The 23446-nt window shown below is 46.8% G+C and overlaps 1 protein-coding gene across 2 annotated transcripts in view; it reads right to left on the reverse strand.

Moving 5' to 3' along the window:
* Window positions 1–21005, reverse strand: part of LOC141095335 (period circadian protein homolog 2-like) — a 112559-nt gene extending 91554 nt beyond the window's left edge. For both annotated transcript variants that reach the window (XM_073581307.1, XM_073581308.1), the window contains exons 1-2: window positions 20848–21005; window positions 6680–7345 (exon numbers count right to left, since the gene is read on the reverse strand). In XM_073581307.1, the coding sequence (XP_073437408.1) occupies window positions 6680–7299 (620 nt within the window). In that variant the 5' untranslated portion in view covers window positions 7300–7345; window positions 20848–21005. The remainder of the gene's footprint in view (window positions 1–6679; window positions 7346–20847) is intronic.
* Between the last annotated feature and the right edge of the window lie 2441 nt (window positions 21006–23446).

Consider the following 23446-nt stretch of genomic DNA (forward strand, 5'->3'; position numbering starts at 1 on the left):
AGCATGCATGTAGTATGTATGTAGTATTTTTTTTTTTTAACATTTAACACATTAGCCGGATGATGGGACTACTACTGTCCCATCATTGGCTAATGTGTCAATCACTGTCATGGTAGCAGGCATCGCCAGATGGGACTTGTAGTCCCATCGGACGATGCTTGCACAGACCCCCGGACATCAGCACAGCCCCCCGGCAGGCCGGCACAGCCCCCCGGCAGGCCGGTACAGACCCCCACAGGGTGCACAGACCACCGGCAGGCCGGCACAGCCCCCCGGCAGGCCGGTACAGACCCCCACAGGGTGCACAGACCACCGGCAGGCCGGTACAGACCCCCACAGGGTGCACAGACCACCGGCAGGCCGGCACAGCCCCCCAGCAGGCCGGTACAGACCCCGGGCAGTCCACACAGCCCCCCGGCAGAGACCCCCGGAAGGCCCGAAATGACGGCGCATCATGATGCGCACACACCGCGCATCATGATGACGTCAGGCTGTCAATCAACTTTGAACGTCCGATTCCGATGCTGAATTCCGATATTGAAAAAATATCGGAAGTCGGTATTGGAATTCCGATACAGCAAGTATCGGCCGATACCCGATACTTGCGGTATCGGAATGCTCAACACTACTGGTGACATTATACACAGGAGCTCTGTATATAGTGTCAGTGTACAGGTAATATAGAAATCACTGGTAACATTATACACAGGAGCTCTGTATATAGTGTATATTATATAGATAAATTCAGTGATCACCAGTGACATACACAGGAGCTCTTCATATAGAGTCAGTGTACAGATAATACAGTGATCAACAGTGACATTATATACAGGAGCTCTGTGTAGTGTCAGTGTACAGGTAACACACTGACTCACCAGTGACATCTCTAGCTGAAGTCCTTCATCTTTGCTGTTCTTTTATATGCAGCGCAGACCGCCATCATTTCATCCAGACAGGACTCGTCTCTGCATAAAATAACAGTTACCCAATTCACGGCTTCCAGAGCACATCCCACACTTTTTCCCTTTCTTCTGCACTACACAGCTGAATACAGACGCGCACCTACCATTAATATATGATTTATTAAGCAATCCACCATACCAAATATAAAATTATAATCCATCACTGTGCCCCCACCAACTATAAATAGCCATTTCCCCCCCACCTAATATATAAATTAGCCCCTGTACTCTTTACCCCAATTCATTACCAGTCACTGCATCCTCAACGCCCCCCCACTATGTGCCTCCCGCTCCCCCAATTCATTATATTTACATGCCCCTTTTGCCCCAATTCATTGTCAAATCTTCTCTCTCCCACCCCCACACTTTATTCATTATCAACGGCTCTCCCCCACACATCCAATACATCATTTACTTCCACCACCATCAAAATTCATCATTATTTGCTCTCCCCATCCAACACCTTCACTGCAATTGCTGTCCCCGTCCCTCATCCTCAATTCATCATTTGCTGTCCTCCTCCACTCTCACTTAATCATTCGCAGTCCCCCATTCTCCTCCCACTTACTCATGTGCAGCCCCCCTCCCCACACAAGTCATCATTTGCTGCCCCCCACACATCATTTGCAGCCCCCCTCTCCATCATTTGCAGACCCCCCCCCCTTCATCATTTGCAGACCCCAGCACATTAGTGTACGATGGCCAATTCATTCATGCCCAACGACAAGGTGATCTCACGCTGCTGGGACCCTACGTGTCAAGTATGAATACCTCTCTTAGGCTGAAGTATGAATTCCTGGGTATTTGTGAATACCTCTCTCAGAGAAGCCTGTATTAATGGGTAGGTAGGATCCTGCTGTAATAAAACCACCACATGCTGGAGGGCGGAGTGCTCGGTCAGAGAGCTAACATACAAATAACAATAGACTGACTGGCACTTCCAAGCTAATGTGAATAGGTGCATACTAGGAGCAGCCAACCCCATATACAATATACAAAAGAAGATGCACTCTGTCGTGCTAAAGCATGTAGACATGGAATATATAAAATATGAATAGCATAGCATGAATAGGTGGCTGACCGAGAACTCCGCCCTCCAACATGTGGTGGTGAGATCGCCTTGTCGTTGGTTGCTGGGTATGTATGAATTGGCCAAACTATGCGCTAAGCGTCTCAATTTTTTCTTATTATCCAGAGCAGCATTGCGATTCATAGTTCATATATAGCATGTATACATGCTTTAGCATGATAGAGGACTTCTACTTTGGACAGGAGTGTTTCTCAGATGGAAGGTGCTTTTCAGAACCCTAAATTCAGCACAGTAGTGGATTAGGTGGAGATGCTCTATAGCTGCCAAATACTGGATCATGCAGCAGAACACAGGGCACCGAAACGCACAAAATAGGGAATCGGGTTATATGAAGCGAGGATGCTCCTTACGTGGCTGACCTATCTACTGATGTTTTCAGTCACCTGTACATTATCCATTTACTAATCTTCTATTATTTGAGGTGGTAAGTAAAGCTTTATCATTTCTGGCCCGCACAAATAGTGGTAACTAAAGACAGGAGCACAAGGACCTTTTGCTCTTTTCTCTCCAGTCGTCATAACAGTCTTCAGAGTCATTAAAAACATTAAACTCGGGGACAGAAGGTAACTCAGGACTTCGCTTTAGATAAAAAAAAAAAAAAAAAAAAGACACACACACAACTTTGCTCATTAATCACTGCCAGAGTAGAAACTACAGAGCCAAAATTCCCACAAGGTCTCCCTGGAGGTTTTATCTAAAAATGAAGACAATACAGCCCTACATACATGGACCATGCACATGGAAATGTACAAGAGTCCCTGTGGTTTTATTTCACAGACAAAGGTGCTAGTCTTAAGGGCCTGTCACACTAAGCGATATCTCTAGCAATATCGCTATAACTTGTGATGTTATAGCGATATCGCTGTGTGTGATACTTACCTCTGACCGGCGTTATCGCTGATCGCACGAGAACGTCCTGGGCCGTTTCTCATCGTCAGCTTCCTGCGGCGCTTCCTGTGGAGAGACGAGCGACGACGCGGGCGGGAGGATGCAGGATCGCCTCGTCTGACAGGTAAGTAGTGACCCCCGACCCCTGCGATGTCACTGGTGAGATCTGCCTGTGTGGCAGCTCACTAGCGATCACTTAGCAATGTACCAGCGATCCTGACTGGGTCATATCGCTGGTACATCGCTAAAGGTACTGTCACACTAAGAGATATCGCTAGCAATATCGCTATAACTTGTGACATTATAGCGATATTGCTAGCGATATCGCTGTGTGTGATACTTACCTCTGACCGCTCCCCCGCTGCTGATCGCGCGAGAACAGGCTGGACTGTTTCTCGTCGTCAGCTTCCTGTGGAGAGACGAACGATGAGCGTGGAGCCGGGCAGGAGGACGTTAGGATCGCCTAGTGTGACAGGTAAGTAGCGACCCCAGTCCCCAGCGATGTCGTTGGTGAGATCTGCCTGTGTGGCAGCTCACTAGCGACCACTTAGCGATGCACCAGCGATCCTGACAGCGTCATATCGCTGGTACATCGCTAAGTGTGACAGTACCTTTAGTGTGACAGTACTTTTAGAGAAGTCTTCTTGATAAGAGTGGAATGACAAAACCCTTAAAGTGAATCTGTCAGCAGGATTACACACCCCATTATTTGTGTGTATGTAGATCTTTCAAAGACAAGTCCAGCATGGCCGGTCCGTTCCTCCATTATTGAGAAATCAGTGTTTGAATTGATATGGAAATGAAGCTGAAGAACTATGGTAGAGTGGAAGCCTCTGTCACTCCAGCTCTATTCCTCAATCAGCGCCGCCTCCACCTGCTTGACTGACTTCCTCTATATGTTGTAACTTCAGACCAAGGAGCCATAAGTCAAGCAGGAGGAGGTGGCAATGGGCAAGGAATAGCGCTGGAGTGACATAGGCATCAGATCTACCATAGCTCTTCAGCCTCATTTACAAATCAACTCAAATATGGATTTCTCAATAATGAAGGAACAGACGGGCCATGTAAAAGTTTTGCTGGACTTATCTTTGAAAGAGCTACATGTGCATATAAATGGAGCAGTGCGTGAAATCCTGCAGACAGATTCCCTTAAAAAAAAGTACATAGCAGTGGATTGCCACCAAGTGTCCCTTCGTGCAAAAAATCTGCTGCATTTTACAGTTCCAGCAAAGTCTGATTTTTAGAAACTCTGACACTGTTAATTAACGCTATGGAAATTTGTATTTGCAGTGTTTTTTTTCCCCCACAAACTTCTATGGGGAGACAAAAAAAAACAACAACACAGTGAACAGTGCAGATGGATATTGTATTGTGTATCAGACACCCCTAGGAAGCAAGCATCCCGATATATAGCACTTGGGTCTAGAGTCCATAGCGGAGAGCCAGAGATTCTCTGTCAGTAAGCTTTTCATCAAGAAGAGTCGCTTCATACGGCGCCCGGCTGCTTTTGTAATAAGGAACAAAGAAAAAAAAGAAAAAATTGTACAAGCCATTGAAAAAAGAAAAGCTTTTATGTCCCATTTATATAACACCGCATTGACCTGCAATGCCTGGAGCTGAAGTAATTTATTGTGTTTAGCGTCTACTGCTTTGTGTTCGATATATTAACAGTTCTTGGCAAGGACTTCAGCTTTCAGCAAATTAGGAACAATAGTAAAAAGGCTCCAACATGACAAGGACAGCACACAAAAGGAACACAATACCAAGTGCATCAGGGACGTGTTATAATAAATAAAAATTGGTGTCAGATCTAAATCCTCAAATTTATCAAAATAGTTTTAGCTGGAATTCTGGCATAAAATTGATTGAAGTGTTACAAAACGCTATTGCAAAATATTATTGCACAGCAGTGCGCCTTTATCACTCCCCTGTACCTTGAATGACAGCTGGCAGTACACACTCAGTGCAGGGGGAGTGATGGTGAGTGACTGTGCAGCGAGTGGGGCGATGACTCTTACAGACTTCTGCACCGCCTCCATGACTGAAAGCAAGAGGCTGCAGAGAGAATAGAACTTCATTTTCTCCCTGTAAACGCTGCTCCAGTAACACAGCAAAACAGGATTAAAATGCTCCGCAGGTGAATATAGTTTTTCAAGGTGACAAGTTCCCTTTAAAGGTATTGTCGGCACAGAATGCCTGTTCAACCCAAGTGACCCTTTGGTGTTCCCACCTACCTGATTTCCATCTAGCGCTACCCCTCTCCTCCTCTACAAAGTCTGGAACAGTCAAAGATGAGGAGGGTGGAGACAGAGGAAAAACAAGTAGATAGGTGCACTGAGCTTTTTGGCCACATCATGGTGCACCGAGCGCCTGTGCTTGGTTTTGAACAGTTATTCTGTGATGACAGAGTCCCTATAAGTCTTAAAAGAGACCTGATAGAGCAGATGGCCGAAAAGTAATCAGAAATATATAGGCTTCCTCCAGCGCTGACAGAGCACGGGGAGCGTCCTCCAGTGTCCTATGTAAGAGGATTTACAGACGAAGTAGGAGTACTGCTGTCATAGGAGGAGAAATTCCTCTGGCGAGTATACTCCGAGCTGCAGGCCTTCCCTCCTCCTGTGGACCCGGGGCATTGTCCCGGTCCCAGAAGGAAAGTCTGCAGCCAATCTATTTAATTGCAGACTGCTGAATCGCATACATGTGGTCACGTGACTGCCCACTTACATAGGTAGAACAGGGGAATCGTGGCAAGCTAAAAATAAATTAAAGCTGAACCCAAAAACCTGGTATGGACTTAGCATGGGCCAGCCATGTCTGTGCCTTGCCTTATAGTTCTTCCCTTGAAGGTTAGGAGAGAAGAGTTAGATATATAGGTCATGGCCATGGCCACAAAAGAACTGTCATTTTAAAGTAGTCTTTTCTCATCACCAGACCTCGAGGGGTAAAACCAGGCTCAACTCTCATCTACATTTGCTGATGATGCCCTTTAAAATGAATAGCGCAGCCAACTCTTACAGAAAGAGCGCTGCTCTAGCTAATAATGGAAGGTCATTGCCTCGATATCCCACAGTGGCTAACCTAGTGGTGAAACTAACAGTGCTGCAGGAGCAAAGGTCTACACTTATGTTTTATCGCTCTTGTATGGGTAGTGAAATGGTTCAAGGCAGCACCAATACATAAATCTGACCAATAGCCAGACATCTCCCTAGAAGTCAAAGACATCTGAAGAGGAGCTGGATTGTAAGGCACCGTCATGGACGGCTCATAGCCACTGACCTGGAAGTAGGGAGCCCAGACGTCAGAGGAGAGAGTTGAAAATTAAGACACTGACATCCGCTTTGGAAGTGGAAAGCGTAGCGAAATATAGCAGGTGCGTGTGAGCGAGCAACACATGAATGGTCCAGAAATAAAACGTGGAGGGAGAGAGGACCGAAAAAATTTTTTTTTATTAATATCTCAAAGACCGCACTACTTCTCACCTCTATCTATTATGGAGATACAATATTAAACAGCACATGGTGATGACACTTTTTATTTCAAATTTTGGACAACCCTTCACCAATTCTAAAAACCCCAAAAAATGTTGTTGCTTTCTAATTTTTGGGTGATAGTTCATTTTCTGGGATACAAAACGAACAGAATAAGGGTTTAGGTGTGTGCCCTAGCTTGGCAAGTGCTAGGTAACCTAGCTGAGCTGCCCCCCCATTTTTAGGCTAGCTGTACAGCCCCCATCTCCTACCTTTTTGGTGTATGCTCCTTTCCATTTTCATCAGAATCCATCGGTTCGTTTCGAAGTTCATTACTGCTGGAGTCATTGCACGTTTCCATGTCCTCTTGTGAAGGCATGGCAGGATTTATAAAGTCTTCTATGGGATTATGCATCTCCTCATCTTCATTCTGGTGGACCTTTGAGGTGCCACCTGGAAGAACTGTCCCAAATGTGCCATAGTGCTCCTGTATTACTAGGTCTCCAATGGAAAACAAGCTACAACGTCTATCTGAAGGCTCACCGACTCGAAGGCATCCTTCACTTGAATTACCTACACCCCCCTCAGCCAATAATATGTTTATTGACTCCATTAACGGTGAACTCACAAAGTCATTGGACCCCTGCCGGCTACACATTACATTTTGTGAAACTGGCGCCTGACGATTCTTGTAATCCTGAAGAAACGCGTCTCCCTGTGCATAAGACATTCTGGTACTACACATGCCTCTAGACACATGATGATGGCTGGAGAGAAAGTCTGTAGGCTCAGGGTGTACGCTTTCAGGTAAATGTGTCACCGATCCAATGGGGCCATGTCGACCTGGTAATGTGAGATCTTGCTTTTGTGAGTTATTATTCTGGATGAGCATTGCATTAAATAAAAAGCTTCATCGTTCTTAGACAATGTAGAAAGACCTAAAGAAAAAAAAGAAGAACATGAAAATGTTTATCAGATCCAAGCTACAACGAGCACTTTTTGTAGGATACATATATGCAAAGGCTACCACAACTCATACGATTATTAAATTGAGAATAACCAAGTTTACGGCACATTAAAGTGTTGATTTGTTTCGTCTAACTAATTATCAGTAGTATTATTGTGAAGGTCCCCGATCAGCCTAATTCAACCGTAAAAATCTTTCAGTGGGAAGCTTAAAGGGAATCTGTCAGCAGGATTGTGCACAGTAACCTACAGGCAGTGTCAGGTCAGCGCCGTTATACTGATTACAATGATACCTTGGTAAATGAAATCCGTCTTGTGGTTCTTGTGTAATCTTTATTTGCAGTTTTCAGTTAATGATATGCCCGTGCCCCGGGGCGGCCTGTGGGCGGGGATTAATGTCATGCTCTGCTTACATGTGTGTATGGGTTAATGATCCCTCACTGACCTGCCCCCTATTTTACGTACTGTATATCTTATTGTTTAAAATAAATAAATAAATAATGACATTCATCATGCAGGCACCAGCATCGTAGCATGATACAAATTATAATATCCATATTTTCATTTGATTTCAGAAAAAAATAAAGTTATTAAAATGCACACCTGCGCAGAAGCATCATTCGGATCGCCGACACAAATTGGAGGATTTTCGTCTACTAATCGGTGATTAATTAAAAAGAAAATAAAATAAATTGAAACTGGTGTGTCAGCATGCACATCACGCCTCGGCATAAGACCACTTTGATATACAGAAAGCCATGCCCCCCCCAACAAGGACGCTTCTAAAACTGTATAAAATGAAACGTCAGTTACTCAAAACTATCCTCCCCGTCACAGGTTGGAGAATCAGACCAGAAGATTTAGGCTTAAAATCAATGTGGATTTGTACAAAGTGTGAATCAAAGCCCAATAAACACCCCAGAGCCTGCGATAAACGCCAGCGTCTTACTGTTCTAAATTCCAGGAAACGTCAACTACAGAATAGCTTCTCTCCAAGCTCCAGATGACCTGGAATATAACAGCTGTTGTGTAAGCGGTAACAGGCAACCTACATCTGGGGCCAGCCATCGCTCCTCTCTAACAAACAGCACAGAGGTAGCGCCTCGCCGCCCCCTCCCACACAAACACGTTATATAAAGCCTTCTCCTATCTAGGCTACGTGCCCATGTGATTGGAGCTCACTAATGCCAGATCCCTTCTAATCACACAAATTCTCTCTCTGCAGGGACCCAGCAAGCCAAATTCTCAGCAGCCGGCCGCCCCCATCAACCACTGCAGAAAAGTCTCTGACGACACCTGTGTATGTCCAGGAATTCAAGTGCACTTCAGTAGAAGAGAATGCCAGAGGCAACCTAAATCTCCGTATCGCACCGGACAGTGGGTACATGCAGGTGTGGCTGAAGAATCATCTTTGCACTGAAAAGAGTGAAATTTTTGGCGAATCGGCCAAAAGTCAAAAACAGTTCATTCAGTAATACATAAAATCCAAAAACATCACAAAGAAACGGCCATACTTGCCAAAACCAGGTCAGAATAGTAATGCACTACAGGATGCAGCAGACACCCCCCCCCCATAATAGAAGATGGCAGCAGCCCAGGTGTAAAAATCTGGTTAACCCCCACTAACACAACCACCACGCAAGTGTCACATAGATGAAGTGAGTTCATTGGCTGTGAACGCACAGGACCTCTCAGACAGTACTGCGAGCAAGAGAACTTGGCGGTGCCATCAGAAAGGTAATAGGAGTTCACAGAGAGACACTGAGCACTGTCTTATAGACGCCTCTCCATTACTGAGCCGTGGGCTTGATGTCACCAGACAATACAAAGGTGACCTCAACCCCACAAATATTATCCCACTTGCCACCGCTACAGGGCAAGTAGGAAGAGCCGGGCAAAGCTCCAGAATTGGCACATCTAATTGATGGGCTGCTGTTTTTAGGCTGGGGAGGTGGGGTTGATATCCCTGGCCCCTTACCAGCCTGAGAATACCAGCCCCCAGCTGTCTACTTTAGCAAGGTTTGTTGTTAAAGATGGGGAGGGGGGACACCATGCTGTATTTTTAATTATTTAAATAATTACATTGTGGGGACCCTTCTATTCTTGATGACCAGCCTTGCTAGAGCCGCCCGCAGCTGTAAGTTTTATCTGGCTGGTTATAGAAAATACAGGGGAACCCACGCCACTTTTTTTTTTAAATTTAGTTATAGCACAATCGGTTGTTGAATACTCCCATCAGCCGATCCTGCCATCACTGTTATTAGCAGCAGCAGGTGTAGGCTGATGGGAGTAATAGTCCCATCAGCCGCCTGCTCTCGCTGTTATCAGTTGAATATAACCCTCATCATTTTCACCTGCTTGTGCTATTTTTCTCTATTTTTCTATCATGTTATTCTGTACAAACATCACAGCTGGCTCTACTTCTGTAATGTCATCAGGACCTGTATTCATTCAAGGATGTTGTATATTAGTGATATTCTTACTACCCAATGTACTATTGTACCATCAATGCAGCTGCATTTACTCAAGGTTGTTGACTTTGCACCCCTTATGAGGATGCGGAAGCTCTATCCTCTCACTTGTTAAAAATATTCAAGGACGGGTAAAAATAAAACCCATTAGGAGCAGTAAATTGAAGTGGCTGATTCACAAGAAGTCGATATTTGTTTTATCTGCCACATACAAGCCAGGAAAATCCACTTGTTCACGTTCAATATACACAACTCTGGCAACTGTAAACACAATTTATGGAAAAGTCCCCCCAGAAAATGTAAGTATGTACCGTATATACTCAAGTACAGTATAAGCCAACCAACCCGAGTATTAGCCGAGGCACCTAATTTTGCCACAAAAAAAAAAAACTGGGAAAACTTATTGACGCGAGTATAAGCCGGGTATGCATTGTCCCCTCATCCTTGTCCTGGTATACATGGCTCCCCATCCCTCACCCTTGTATGCGTGGCTCCTTATCCCCCATCCTTGTATGCGTGGCTCCTTATCCCCCATCCTTGTATGCATGGCTCCCCATCCCCCCCATCATTGTATGCATGGCTCCCCATCCCCCCCATCATTGTATGCATGGCTCCCCATCCCCCACCATCATTGTATGCATGGCTCCTTACCCCCCACATCATTGTATGCATGGCTCCTTATCCCCCATCATTGCATACATGGCTCCCCATCCCTGTCCTTGTATGCATGGCTGCTTTTAAAAAAAATATATAAATAAATAAAAACATCCTACTTACCTTCCCTGCATCTCGTTCACTGCCAGCAGCTCTTCCAGCAAAGCAATCACGTGTCCCGGCTCATTAAGGTAATGAATATTCACCTCCGTAAGGAGTTAAGTGAATATTCATTACCTTAATGAGCCGGAAAACGTGATCGCTCTGCAGGGATGCTGGCATGTAACGACATGCAGCGAGGGTGCACAGGGAAGGTAAGTAGGATGTGTGCAGGAATCTGGCGGCTGTAACAGTGTGCCCGATAAGAGAAAAGAATATACACTGCCAGAGCAGTGAATATTCATTTCTCTTTAGCTGCAGCCTCCTGCCTCTGTGACCCGCCGCTCCCCCTCCGTCAAGCATTTTAGCTTTCCAATAGCTAAAACCCCGTTTTAAAAAGGGAACTGGTCATCTTGTTTTTTTGCTATTTAATTGCCATGACAGAGGGCTGAAAATCAGAGATTCAGAGATGAGGACATGGCTGGACTAGGAGGCACGAGGACAGCTGTCCAGTATTAATAATATCCTGCTGATAAAACTATGATTGTATGGAAACAGCAAAACACAGCCTTGAGAGTGAAATCACTGGAATCAGGGTCTTTGTCCCAACATAAGGTTGCTCTCTTGCTGACAGATTCTCTTTAAACTACCCTCTAATAAATAAAGAATCCTTAGGATAGGTCCCCAACAAAATGAGGTCGCCTTGTCGTTGGCTGCTGGGCCCATATAAATTGGCCAAATTATCTGCCAAGTATCCTCAATTTTTTCCTATTATCTAGAGCAGTAACGCAATTCATATTCCATGTTTACATGCTATAGCACTAAAGAGTGCTGCTTCTTTTTACAACAATTTTACTGATACATGACTCACTTGGTCCTAATATGGGATTATTGGTATCACAGGCACATACAAACCGTGGCCCGTAAAAATGTTTTTCTTTACCAAGAATGACACACGCATTTCATACCTGCATGTTCAGTAAAGTGCATGGCTATCACAGTGGCACTTTCCATATCTTTGCATAAATTTGCCCTTAAACTACAGATTTTCACACAATAAAAAAAATGGAAATAGAGAGCAAAATAAAACAAATTACAAATGTTAAGACTTTGACATTCTTTTTTAAAGAGGCTAATGGTCCGATATCATGCTCAGGAGGAGCGAGAATATGTGAGTCTTTAGGATTAGCAGATAATCGGATGATAAAATTAGAGTCCGGTGTTCTCAATTAATGGGATGACAATCAGATGTGAGTGGGTGACCTGCTTTATTTAAAGAACATTGACCTATCAAATGCTATGTTTGTGTAAGTGTATAATGGCACAAACAAATGAGATTTCTGAAGACCACAAGTGTTGCTGTTGCTTAGTAAACTGGAAAGGTTACCATCTCTAAAGAGTTTGGACTCCATCAATCAATCTATAGTGAGACAGACTGATAGCAAATGAAGGAAATTCAAGACCACTGTTACCATGTCCAGGAGCAGTAGACCAACAAAGATCACTGGTAGACCTCAAGGTAACCTCTAAGCAACTAAAGGTCTCTCACAGTAGCAGACATTAATCCCTTCACCATCTTGCAATTTTTTCCCATTTGTTTTTTTTTGCTCCCCTTCTTCCCGGGGCCATAACTTTGTCATTTTTCGGTCAAAATGGCCATGTGATGGCTTGTTAATTGCAGGACAAGTAGTCATTTTGAACGACACCATTGATTTTGCCATATAGTGTACTGGAAAACGGGAACAAAAAATTCCATGTGTGGTGAAGTTGCGAACAAACTGCAATTCCACAATTTTATCTTTTTTTTTTTTTTTTTTTTTTGGGGGGGGGGGGGGTATATTTACCATGTTCACTAAATGTGAAAACTGACCTGCCATTATGATTCTCCAGGTCATTACAAGTATGCAGACAGCAAACGTGCATAGGTTCTTTTTTATTAAGTGATGAGAAAAAATTAAAAGTTTGTAAGGAAAAAAAAAATGGCCATTTTACGAGAGCAGGGTGAAAGCCTATTTTTTTGAGCGCAGAGCTGATGCTTTTATTGATACCATTTTGTCGGCATATACGATGTTTGATCGCCCGTTACAGCATTTTGCAATAACGTTGCGGTGGCTGTGAAACCACAATTCTGGTGTTTCGATTGTTTCTCGTTAGGCTGTTTACCGTTGTATTAATTTACTTGATATTTTGATAGATCGGACATTACTCAACGCAGCGTTACCAAACGTACATTTAATTGTTTTATTTTGAATGGCGTGAAAGGGGGATGATTTGAACTTGTGTTTTTTTTAGTTTTTTTTGTAAAAAAAAAAATTAACTTTTTAACTTGTTTCAATAGTCTTCTTAGGAGACTTGTGAAGTTGCGATCATCTGATGAATCACGATCTCCTATGAACGACGGCGTTTATAGATTTACAGTGACAGGCATGGGGGTCTTATGCAGATCATCTGTCATGTACCGGGAATAACGCGGGCTCAGCGCCGGCGCCCGCATCACAGGCAGGGACACGACCAATGACGCATCTATACGTCCGAACAATAATGGTGTTCATGGCAGGATTGCACAGAGAAAACGAGTGATCGCCAAAAAGAACATTGCTGCCTGCAGTTTACGGAATATCATGTAGGCAAGCCATACGGCAATGGGACAATGTTGGGTGTCTGAATATTATCAGCACGTTATAATGGAAAATGTCAGGGCATCTGTCCATGAGCAGAGTCTCAATAGAAATTGGTCACACAGCAAGACAACAACCCAGAGCCCACAAGTCAGTCTACAAAAGAAGGATTAAAGTAGAATAAAATGTACAAAAAAGTGTTGGAACGGCACAAAGTCCTAATCACAACTGTGCAATGGTCATGTGCAAAACTTTTTATATATTGTAGGCTCTGAAGAGTGTTACTGATCCAAGGGGGTCCAAGCCATAAGACCCTCCCACCACCAGTCAAAGCACCACTCTGACGTCCTCTGAAGAAGAGCGGTGTACGGACCCAATAGTGCGCTTATGGGTTGGCACATTCACTCAGCTGTTTATGGACCCAGGAGTTGCGTACATCAGAACACAGCTTTGACCGATTGTGGGGTCACAGGACCTGGACCCCCACAGATCAGCCGCAGTGGTCAGAGCCTAGAATACATAAAGTTTTATGAAGTGACACTTACACTTTAATCCCATAGAAATGTTGTGGATGGCAGAAAACCCACCAACATAACAGATCGCGACAGATACAAAAAGCAAAGGTTCACACACTTTTGCCACTCACAGGCGTGCGCTATTGGATCACTTTTCTCATTACAAAATGTCAGTCTATTATTTTGGCAGATTTGTTTGATTTGGTTCATCATCTACTTGTAGGACTTAATTGAAAATCTGATGTAATTTTCACCTAAATGTAAGCAGAAATATACACTCACTGGCCACTTTATTAGGTACACCTGTCCAACTGTGTGTTAAGACTTAATTTCTAATCAGCCAATCACATGGCGGCAACTCAGTGCATTTAGGCATGTAGACATGGTCAAGACAATCTCCTGCAGTTCAAACCGAGCATCAGTATGGGGAAGAAAGGTGATTTGAGTGCCTTTGAACGTGGCATGATTGTTGGTGCCAGAAGGGCTGGTCTGAGTATTTCAGAAACTGCTGATCTACTGGGATTTTCACGCACAACCATCTCTAGGGTTTACAGAGAATGGTCCGAAAAAGAAAAAAAATCCAGTGAGCGGCAGTTCTGTGGCCAGAAATGCCATGTTGATGCCAGAGGTCAGAGGAGAATGGGCAGACTGGTTCGAGCTGATAGAAAGGCAACAGTGACTCAAATTGCCACCCGTTACAACCAAGGTAGGCAGAAGAGCATCTCTGAACGCACAGTGCGTCGAACTTTGAGGCAGATGGGCTACAGCAGCAGAAGACCACACTGGGTACCACTCCTCACAGCTAAGAACAGGAAACTGAGGCTACAATTTGCACAAGCTCATCGAAATTGGACAGTAGAAGATTGGAAAAACGTTGCCTGGTCTGATGAGTCTCGATTTCTGCTGCGACATTCGGATGGTAGGGTCAGAATTTGGCGTAAACAACATGAAAGCATGGATCCATCCTGCCTTGTATCAACGGTTCAGGCTGGTGGTGGTGGTGTCATGGTGTGGGGAATTTTTTCTGGGCACTCTTTGGGCCCCTTGGTACCAATTGAGCATCGTTGCAACGCCACAGCCTACCTGAGTATTGTTGCTGACCATGTCCATCCCTTTATGACCACAATGTACCCAACATCTGATGGCTACTTTCAGCAGGATAATGCGCCATGTCATAAAGCTCGAATCATCTCAGATTGGTTTCTTGAACATGACAATGAGTTCACTGTACTCAAATGGCCTCCTCAGTCACCAGATCTCAATCCAATAGAGCATCTTTGGGATGTGGTGGAACGGGAGATTCGCATCAGGGATGTGCAGCCGACAAATCTGCGCCAACTGTGTGATGCCATCATGTCAATATGGTCCAAAATCTCTGAGGAATGCTTCCAGCACCTTGTTGAATCTCTGCCACGAAGAATTGAGGCAGTTCTGAAGGCAAAAGGGGGTCCAACCCCTTACTAGCATGGTGTACCTAATAAAGTGGCCAGTGAGTGTAGAATATTCTGAAGGGTTCACACATTTTCAAGCGCCACTCTACACAGATGCTGAGAAAGTGGCAGGATCGTGCTGGGAGAGAGGCAGGAGGAGCAACAGGACTTTAGCACTTTGCACTGTGAGAAGTGAGACTGCGGAGTCGCTGGAAGACAAAGCTGATAGCAGGGGTGCATGTAACAAACCCAGGGATATGTGGAAAAGGGGTACACAAAAAAAAGACACTATTGGGTCCACATGTGACCCAATGGTTTCACAAAATGAATTAAAAGGTGTGTAATTAAACTTTATGAGTGTCTGAAATACAATAGTAACCCTTTCTGTATACTTTGTTAATTCCTCTACACTAGAGAACAAGTCTCTGTAGCCCCTCGCTTACCTCTGTGCCAACAGACATGATCCAAAAAAGACAAACCGCCACTAAGGCAACATCACCACCCCCTGAGGAAACATGTTAGAGGGGGAGGTGGAGGACAAGAGGGGCACGCTGGTTTTATGGGTTTGTTAATCCCTTTATTATTCTTACATTGATTAAGAACTTTTTATACCTTTAGGTGATTTATTTTTGGTATTCCATCATTCATTATGGATTGAACTCTACATTCTTATGAATGAAGTGCTGCATGTTTTTATTGCACACTGGCACTTCTCATCAGTAAGCCAAAACCAGGTGAGGAACAATCAGAGGAAAAGTACCGTATAATAGAAACATGTCACCACTTCTGGATTTCTGAAAAACTCCTTGTTTTGGCTTACAAATCCTGAAGTAGAAGGCTGAACCTGTGATCGTGGCCTTAGCCATGGATGCTCCTCTGGGAAATTAAATATGGGCGTAGTCTCTTCAGAGAGGAAGAGGACTAGAACTCTAGCGCCACCAATAGGAAGTAGCAATCCTATAAGTGACTATTGACACTTTAACGAGCCTTGCAATATAGCTAAGCCGGGATCACACATGCGAGGAATACGGTCGAGTATCACATGTTAATACCCAGCACTGCCGCCAGCACTCAGGAGCGGAGCGTGCGGCTCCATGTATTGCTATGCGGCCGCACGCTCCGATCCAAGTCCTGGGTATTAACATGCAAGACTCGGCTGTATTCCTCGCATGTGTGATCCCGGCCTTAGGATAAAAGTCAAACCAGAATCTCAATTTGCAGACATGGTGTTTCGGGGTGTTGACCCTCATCAGTGCAAAGAAAGAGATCTGAATTGGCTAGGTGAGAGGCTCTGGACTGGGGTCTCAGTGGTAAAGGCGATATTGACTTTTAGGATTGCTGCTTCTAATACTTGGCGCTTGAGTTCCAGTCCTCTTCCTCTCTGAAGAGACAAAAGTTAATTCTATTTCCCCCTGTTAAAATAAACGCACCCCAGTAACTCAAAACCGCCAGAAGGTTTAATGATGTAGATTGGGGTCAAATCCATAAACAGTCCTTTCAGAGGGGAAAGGAGACCGGATGCACGTTCCTCTACCATTGCCCTCGTCCTGCGATATCATCGAAAGCCTACATTCATACAAGGGACGAAGGGGGCTGGCCGCCCCCATTACAGGGCACGTGGGGCCATTAGGCAGTACAGTAACCGCTTCACTGCTCGGCAGCACCGGCACTAATACACAAACAGCATGGAGGACACGTTGCAGATGTAATTATCCTAATTATCCTCGTCAATGACCTCAGCAGCTCGCACAGCACTAATGGAGAAAATTACAGCTCCACTAATCAGAAACGCTGCCGTTGTTACACAAAGGTCATTGTTGGCATCACAGACACTCAATACGGATGGGCGCTGACCAGCCAGCCATTCAGGCGGAGAGCGAGACTCTGCTACGCGGGAACCCGACAGCAGACTTCAGTTACTGTCTACTGTGTACGGCGCCCTTACACCCCAATCCTTCATCTGATGCTCGGGAAATCAAGCTTCATCACTGTACTGAGGAAAGAGTGCCAGAAAGGCGAATCGTTGGCATGTTTCCTTTCTGGAAATGGTGGACTAGCTATGCAGGCATTTCCTGAGAAATAATGGAAGATACAAGTATTGTAGCAATGTAGAAATATAATAACAGCAAAAGACCTGGTACTAATATAAAGAACAGTGAGGCTGTGTGCACACGCTGCGGATTCTGCTGCGGTGTACAGTACCGTAATATCCTATGGATATTAAAAAACGCTGTGCAGACGCTGCAGAATTTTCCGCGCGGTTTTGCTGCGGTTTCTAAACCGCAGAAAGAATTGACATGTCAATTCTTTCTGTGGATTCCGCTGCGGTTTGCCATCTCCTTCATTGTGGAGATGAAAAACCGCAGGGCAAAACCGCAGAGCAATCCGCAGGTATTTTGACCTGCAGATTTTACAAAATACGCGCGGCCAAATCCGCACCCCAATCCGCAGTGTGTGCACATACCCTGAGAGTCACTAGGAGGGATAAGTAATGGGAGAAGAAATAATAGTGAGCAGCAGTAATGGATAAGAGAACACAGCAGTAACACAAGAGGCTGTGCGGTACTATATTGTACTGTACTGTGCGGGACTATACTGTACGGGACTATACTGTACTGTGCGGGACTATACTGTGCGGGACTATGCTGTGCGGGACTATGCTGTGCGGGACTATGCTGTGCGGGACTATGCTGTACTGTGCGGGACTATGCTGTACTGTGCGGGACTATGCTGTACTGTGCTGTGTGGTACTGTGCTGTGCGGGACTATGCTGTGTGGCTGTGTGGTACTATTCTGTACGGTGCTGTGTGGTACTGTGCGGGACTATACTGTACTGTGCGGGACCATACTGTACGGGACTATACTGTACTGTACGGGACTATACTGCACTGCGCGGGACTATACTGCACTGCGCGGGACTATACTGCACTGCGCGGGACTATACTGCACTGCGCGGGACTATACTGCACTGCGCGGGACTATACTGCACGGGACTATACTGTACGGGACTATACAGTATTGCGCGGGACTATACTGCACTGCGCGGTACTATACTGCGAGTGTGCGGGACTATACTGCGCTGCGCGGGACTATAATGTGCTGCGCGGGACTATAATGTGCTGCGCGGGACTATAATGTGCTGCGCGGGACTATAATGTGCTGCGCGGGACTATACTGTGCTGCGCGGGACTATACTGTGCTGCGCGGGACTATACTGCGCTGCGCGGGACTATACTGCGCTGCGCGGGACTATACTGCACTGCGCGGGACTATACTGTGCGGGACTATACTGTACGGGACTATACAGTACTGCGCGGGACTATACTGTGCTGCGCGGGACTATACTGCGCGGGACTATACTGCGCTGCGCGGGACTATACTGCGCTGCGCGGGACTATACTGCGCTGCGCGGGACTATACTGCGCTGCGCGGGACTATACTGCGCTGCGCGGGACTATACTGTGCTGCGCGGGACTATACTGCACTGCGCGGGACTATACTGCACTGCGCGGGACTATACTGCACTGCGCGGGACTATACTGCGCGGGACTATACTGCGCTGCGCTGGACTATACTGTACGGGACTATACAGTACTGCGCGGGACTATACTGCGCTGCGCGGGACTATACTGCGCTGTGCGGGACTATACTGCGCTGCGCGGGACTATACTGCGCTGCGCGGGACTATACTGCGCTGCGCGGGACTATACTGCGCTGCGCGGGACTATACTGCGCTGCGCGGGACTATACTATACTGCGCGGGACTATACTATACTGTGCGGGACTATACTGTACTGTGCGGGACTATACTGTACGGGACTATACTATACTGCGCGGGACTATACTGTACTGTGCGGGACTATACTGTACTGCGCGGGACTATACTGTACTGCGCGGGACTATACTGTACTGCGCGGGACTATACTGTGCGGGACTATACTGTACTGCGCGGGACTATACTGTACTGCGCGGGACTATACTGTACTGCGCGGGACTATACTGTACTGCGCGGGACTATACTGTACTGCGCGGGACTATACTGTACTGCGCGGGACTATACTGCGCGGGACTATACTGCGCGGGACTATACTGCGCGGGACTATACTGCGCGGGACTATACTGCGCGGGACTATACTGCGCGGGACTATACTGTACTGCGCGGGACTATACTGCGCGGGACTATACTGCGCGGGACTATACTGCGCGGGACTATACTGCGCGGGACTATACTGCGCGGGACTATACTGCGCGGGACTATACTGCGCGGGACTATACTGCGCGGGACTATACTGTACTGCGCGGGACTATACTGTACTGCGCGGGACTATACTGTACTGCGCGGGACTATACTGTACTGCGCGGGACTATACTATACTGCGCGGGACTATACTATACTGCGCGGGACTGTACTGCGCGGGACTATACTGCGCGGGACTATACTGCGCGGGACTATACTGCGCGGGACTATACTGTACTGCGCGGGACTATACTGTACTGCGCGGGACTATACTGTACTGCGCGGGACTATACTGCGCGGGACTATACTGTACTGCGCGGGACTATACTGCGCGGGACTATACTGCGCGGGACTATACTGCGCGGGACTATACTGCGCGGGACTATACTGCGCGGGACTATACTGCGCGGGACTATACTGCGCGGGACTATACTGCGCGGGACTATACTGCGCGGGACTATACTGCGCGGGACTGTACTGCGCGGGACTATACTGTACTGCGCTGGACTATACTGTACTGCGCTGGACTATACTGTACTGCGCGGGACTATACTGTACTGCGCGGGACTATACTGCGCGGGACTATACTGCGCGGGACTATACTGCGCGGGACTATACTGCGCGGGACTATACTGCGCGGGACTATACTGCGCGGGACTATACTGCGCGGGACTATACTGCGCGGGACTATACTGTACTGCGCGGGACTATACTGTACTGCGCGGGACTATACTGTACTGCGCGGGACTATACTGTACTGCGCGGGACTATACTGTACTGCGCGGGACTATACTGTACTGCGCGGGACTATACTGTACTGCGCGGGACTATACTGTACTGCGCGGGACTATACTGCGCGGGACTATACTGTGCGGGACTATACTGTGCGGGACTATACTGTGCGAGACTATGCTGTGCGGGACTATGCTGTACTGCGCGGGACTATACTGTACTGCGCGGGACTATACTGTACTGCGCGGGACTATACTGTACTGCGCGGGACTATACTGTACTGCGCGGGACTATACTGTACTGCGCGGGACTATACTGTACGGGACTATACTGTACTGTACGGGACTATACTGTACTGTACGGGACTATACTGTACTGTACGGGACTATACTGTACGGGACTATACTGTGCGGGACTATACTGTACTGTGCGGGACTATACTGTGCTGTGCGGGACTATACTGTACTGTACGGGACTATACTGTACTGTGCGGGACTATACTGTGCGGGACTATACTGTGCGGGACTATACTGTACTGTGCGGGACTATACTGTACTGTGCGGGACTATACTGTACTGTGCGGGACTATACTGTACGGGACTATACTGTACTGTGCGGGACTATACTGTGCAGTGCGGGACTATACTGTGCAGTGCGGGACTATACTGTACTGTGCGGTACTGTGCTGTACGGTAGCAGGCTACACACTGCGCTTTACCTGTCACAACGCAGCGCCTTTTTCTCACCGCCCAGGAAGTGGCAGCCGTGGACCAGTGCCGCCTCCACCGGTATATCCGCACCGTCCCGGGACTTCAGCTCCTGCCACAGTCACCACTCCCGATCACCACCGGACTCCCAACTTCACATAGAGATCAACGTGATAGCTGCACCAAGCTCCACCCAACGACCTCTCATTGGTCTTATAAAAATAGTACCTCCCCTACCGATCACTGATTGGTCATCAGGATGATGACGTCATCTAATATTCCTCTTATGTCCAGCGATGATATAACACACCCCAGGCTTTTGCTGATAGGGCGACGCTGACGTCTATCACTGAGGAAAGATCGCTGATTGCTTGAGGGAGTGGTTTGGTAATTGCATTAGATTCACATGGAAACCCATGGGATAAAGTGGGTGTTATATGTTGTGCTCGGAGTGTGGTGTGTACAGCGGCCAGAGCCGGGGACAGCGGGACTAGAGCTGGGTGAGGGCCCGGGGGCTGCCCCTGTAATGACAGAGCCAAACAACTGCCACATGGAGGAACACATCACATGGTGGGGATAGCAGTGCTGTCCTGATGAATGGTGGGGATAGTAGTGCTGTCCTGAAGAATGGTGGGGATAGTAGTGCTGTCCAGATGAATGGTGGGGATAGTAGTGCTGTCCTGATAAATGATGGGGATAGTAGTGCTGTCCTGATGAATGGTGGGGATAGTAGTGCTGTCCAGATGAATGGTGGGGATAGTAGTGCTGTCCAGATGAATGGTGGGGATAGCAGTGCTGTCCTGATGAATGATGGGGATAGTAGTGCTGTCCTGATGAATGGTGGGGATAGTAGTGCTGTCCTGATGAATGGTGGGGATAGCAGTGCTGTACAGATGAATGGTGGGGATAGTAGTGCTGTCCTGATGAATGGTGGGGATAGTAGTGCTGTCCAGATGAATGGTGGGGATAGTAGTGCTGTCCTGATGAATCGTGGGGATAGCAGTGCTGTCCTGAAGAATGGTGGGGATAGTAGTGCTGTCCTGATAAATGATGGGGATAGTAGTGCTGTCCTGATGAATGGTGGGGATAGTAGTGCTGTCCAGATGAATGGTGGGGATAGTAGTGCTGTCCTGATGAATGGTGGGGATAGTAGTGCTGTCCTGAAGAATGGTGGGGATAGTAGTGCTGTCCAGATGAATGGTGGGGATAGTAGTGCTGTCCTGATGAATGGTGGGGATAGTAGTGCTGTCCTGATAAATGATGGGGATAGTAGTGCTGTCCTGATGAATGGTGGGGATAGTAGTGCTGTCCAGATGAATGGTGGGGATAGTAGTGCTGTCCAGATGAATGGTGGGGATAGCAGTGCTGTCCTGATGAATGATGGGGATAGTAGTGCTGTCCTGATGAATGGTGGGGATAGTAGTGCTGTCCTGATGAATGGTGGGGATAGCAGTGCTGTACAGATGAATGGTGGGGATAGTAGTGCTGTCCTGATGAATGGTGGGGAGAGTAGTGCTGTCCAGATGAATGGTGGGGATAGTAGTGCTGTCCTGATGAATCGTGGGGATAGCAGTGCTGTCCTGAAGAATGGTGGGGATAGTAGTGCTGTCCTGATAAATGATGGGAATAGTAGTGCTGTCCTGATGAATGGTGGGGATAGTAGTGCTGTCCAGATGAATGGTGGGGATAGTAGTGCTGTCCTGATGAATGGTGGGGATAGTAGTGCTGTCCTGAAGAATGGTGGGGATAGTAGTGCTGTCCAGATGAATGGTGGGGATAGTAGTGCTGTCCTGATGAATGGTGGGGATAGTAGTGCTGTCCTGATAAATGATGGGGATAGTAGTGCTGTCCTGATGAATGGTGGGGATAGTAGTGCTGTCCAGATGAATGGTGGGGATAGTAGTGCTGTCCAGATGAATGGTGGGGATAGCAGTGCTGTCCTGATGAATGATGGGGATAGTAGTGCTGTCCTGATGAATGGTGGGGATAGTAGTGCTGTCCTGATGAATGGTGGGGATAGCAGTGCTGTACAGATGAATGGTGGGGATAGTAGTGCTGTCCTGATGAATGGTGGGGATAGTAGTGCTGTCCAGATGAATGGTGGGGATAGTAGTGCTGTCCTGATGAATCGTGGGGATAGCAGTGCTGTCCTGAAGAATGGTGGGGATAGTAGTGCTGTCCTGATAAATGATGGGGATAGTAGTGCTGTCCTGATGAATGGTGGGGATAGTAGTGCTGTCCAGATGAATGGTGGGGATAGTAGTGCTGTCCTGATGAATGGTGGGGATAGCAGTGCTGTCCTGATGAATGATGGGGATAGTAGTGCTGTCCTGAAGAATGATGGGGATAGTAGTGCTGTCCAGATGAATGGTGGGGATAGTAGTGCTGTCCAGATGAATGGTGGGGATAGTAGTGCTGTCCTGATGAATGGTGGGGATAGTAGTGCTGTCCAGATGAATGGTGGGGATAGTAGTGCTGTCCTGATGAATGGTGGGGATAGCAGTGCTGTCCTGATGAATGATGGGGATAGTAGTGCTGTCCTGATGAATGGTGGGGATAGTAGTGCTGTCCAGATGAATGGTGGGGATAGTAGTGCTGTCCTGATGAATG

This window comes from Dendrobates tinctorius, unplaced genomic scaffold (genome assembly GCF_039654945.1).
Source record: "Dendrobates tinctorius isolate UK_male_01 unplaced genomic scaffold, ASM3965494v1 ptg000069l, whole genome shotgun sequence".
Taxonomy (NCBI): Eukaryota; Metazoa; Chordata; class Amphibia; order Anura; family Dendrobatidae; genus Dendrobates; species Dendrobates tinctorius.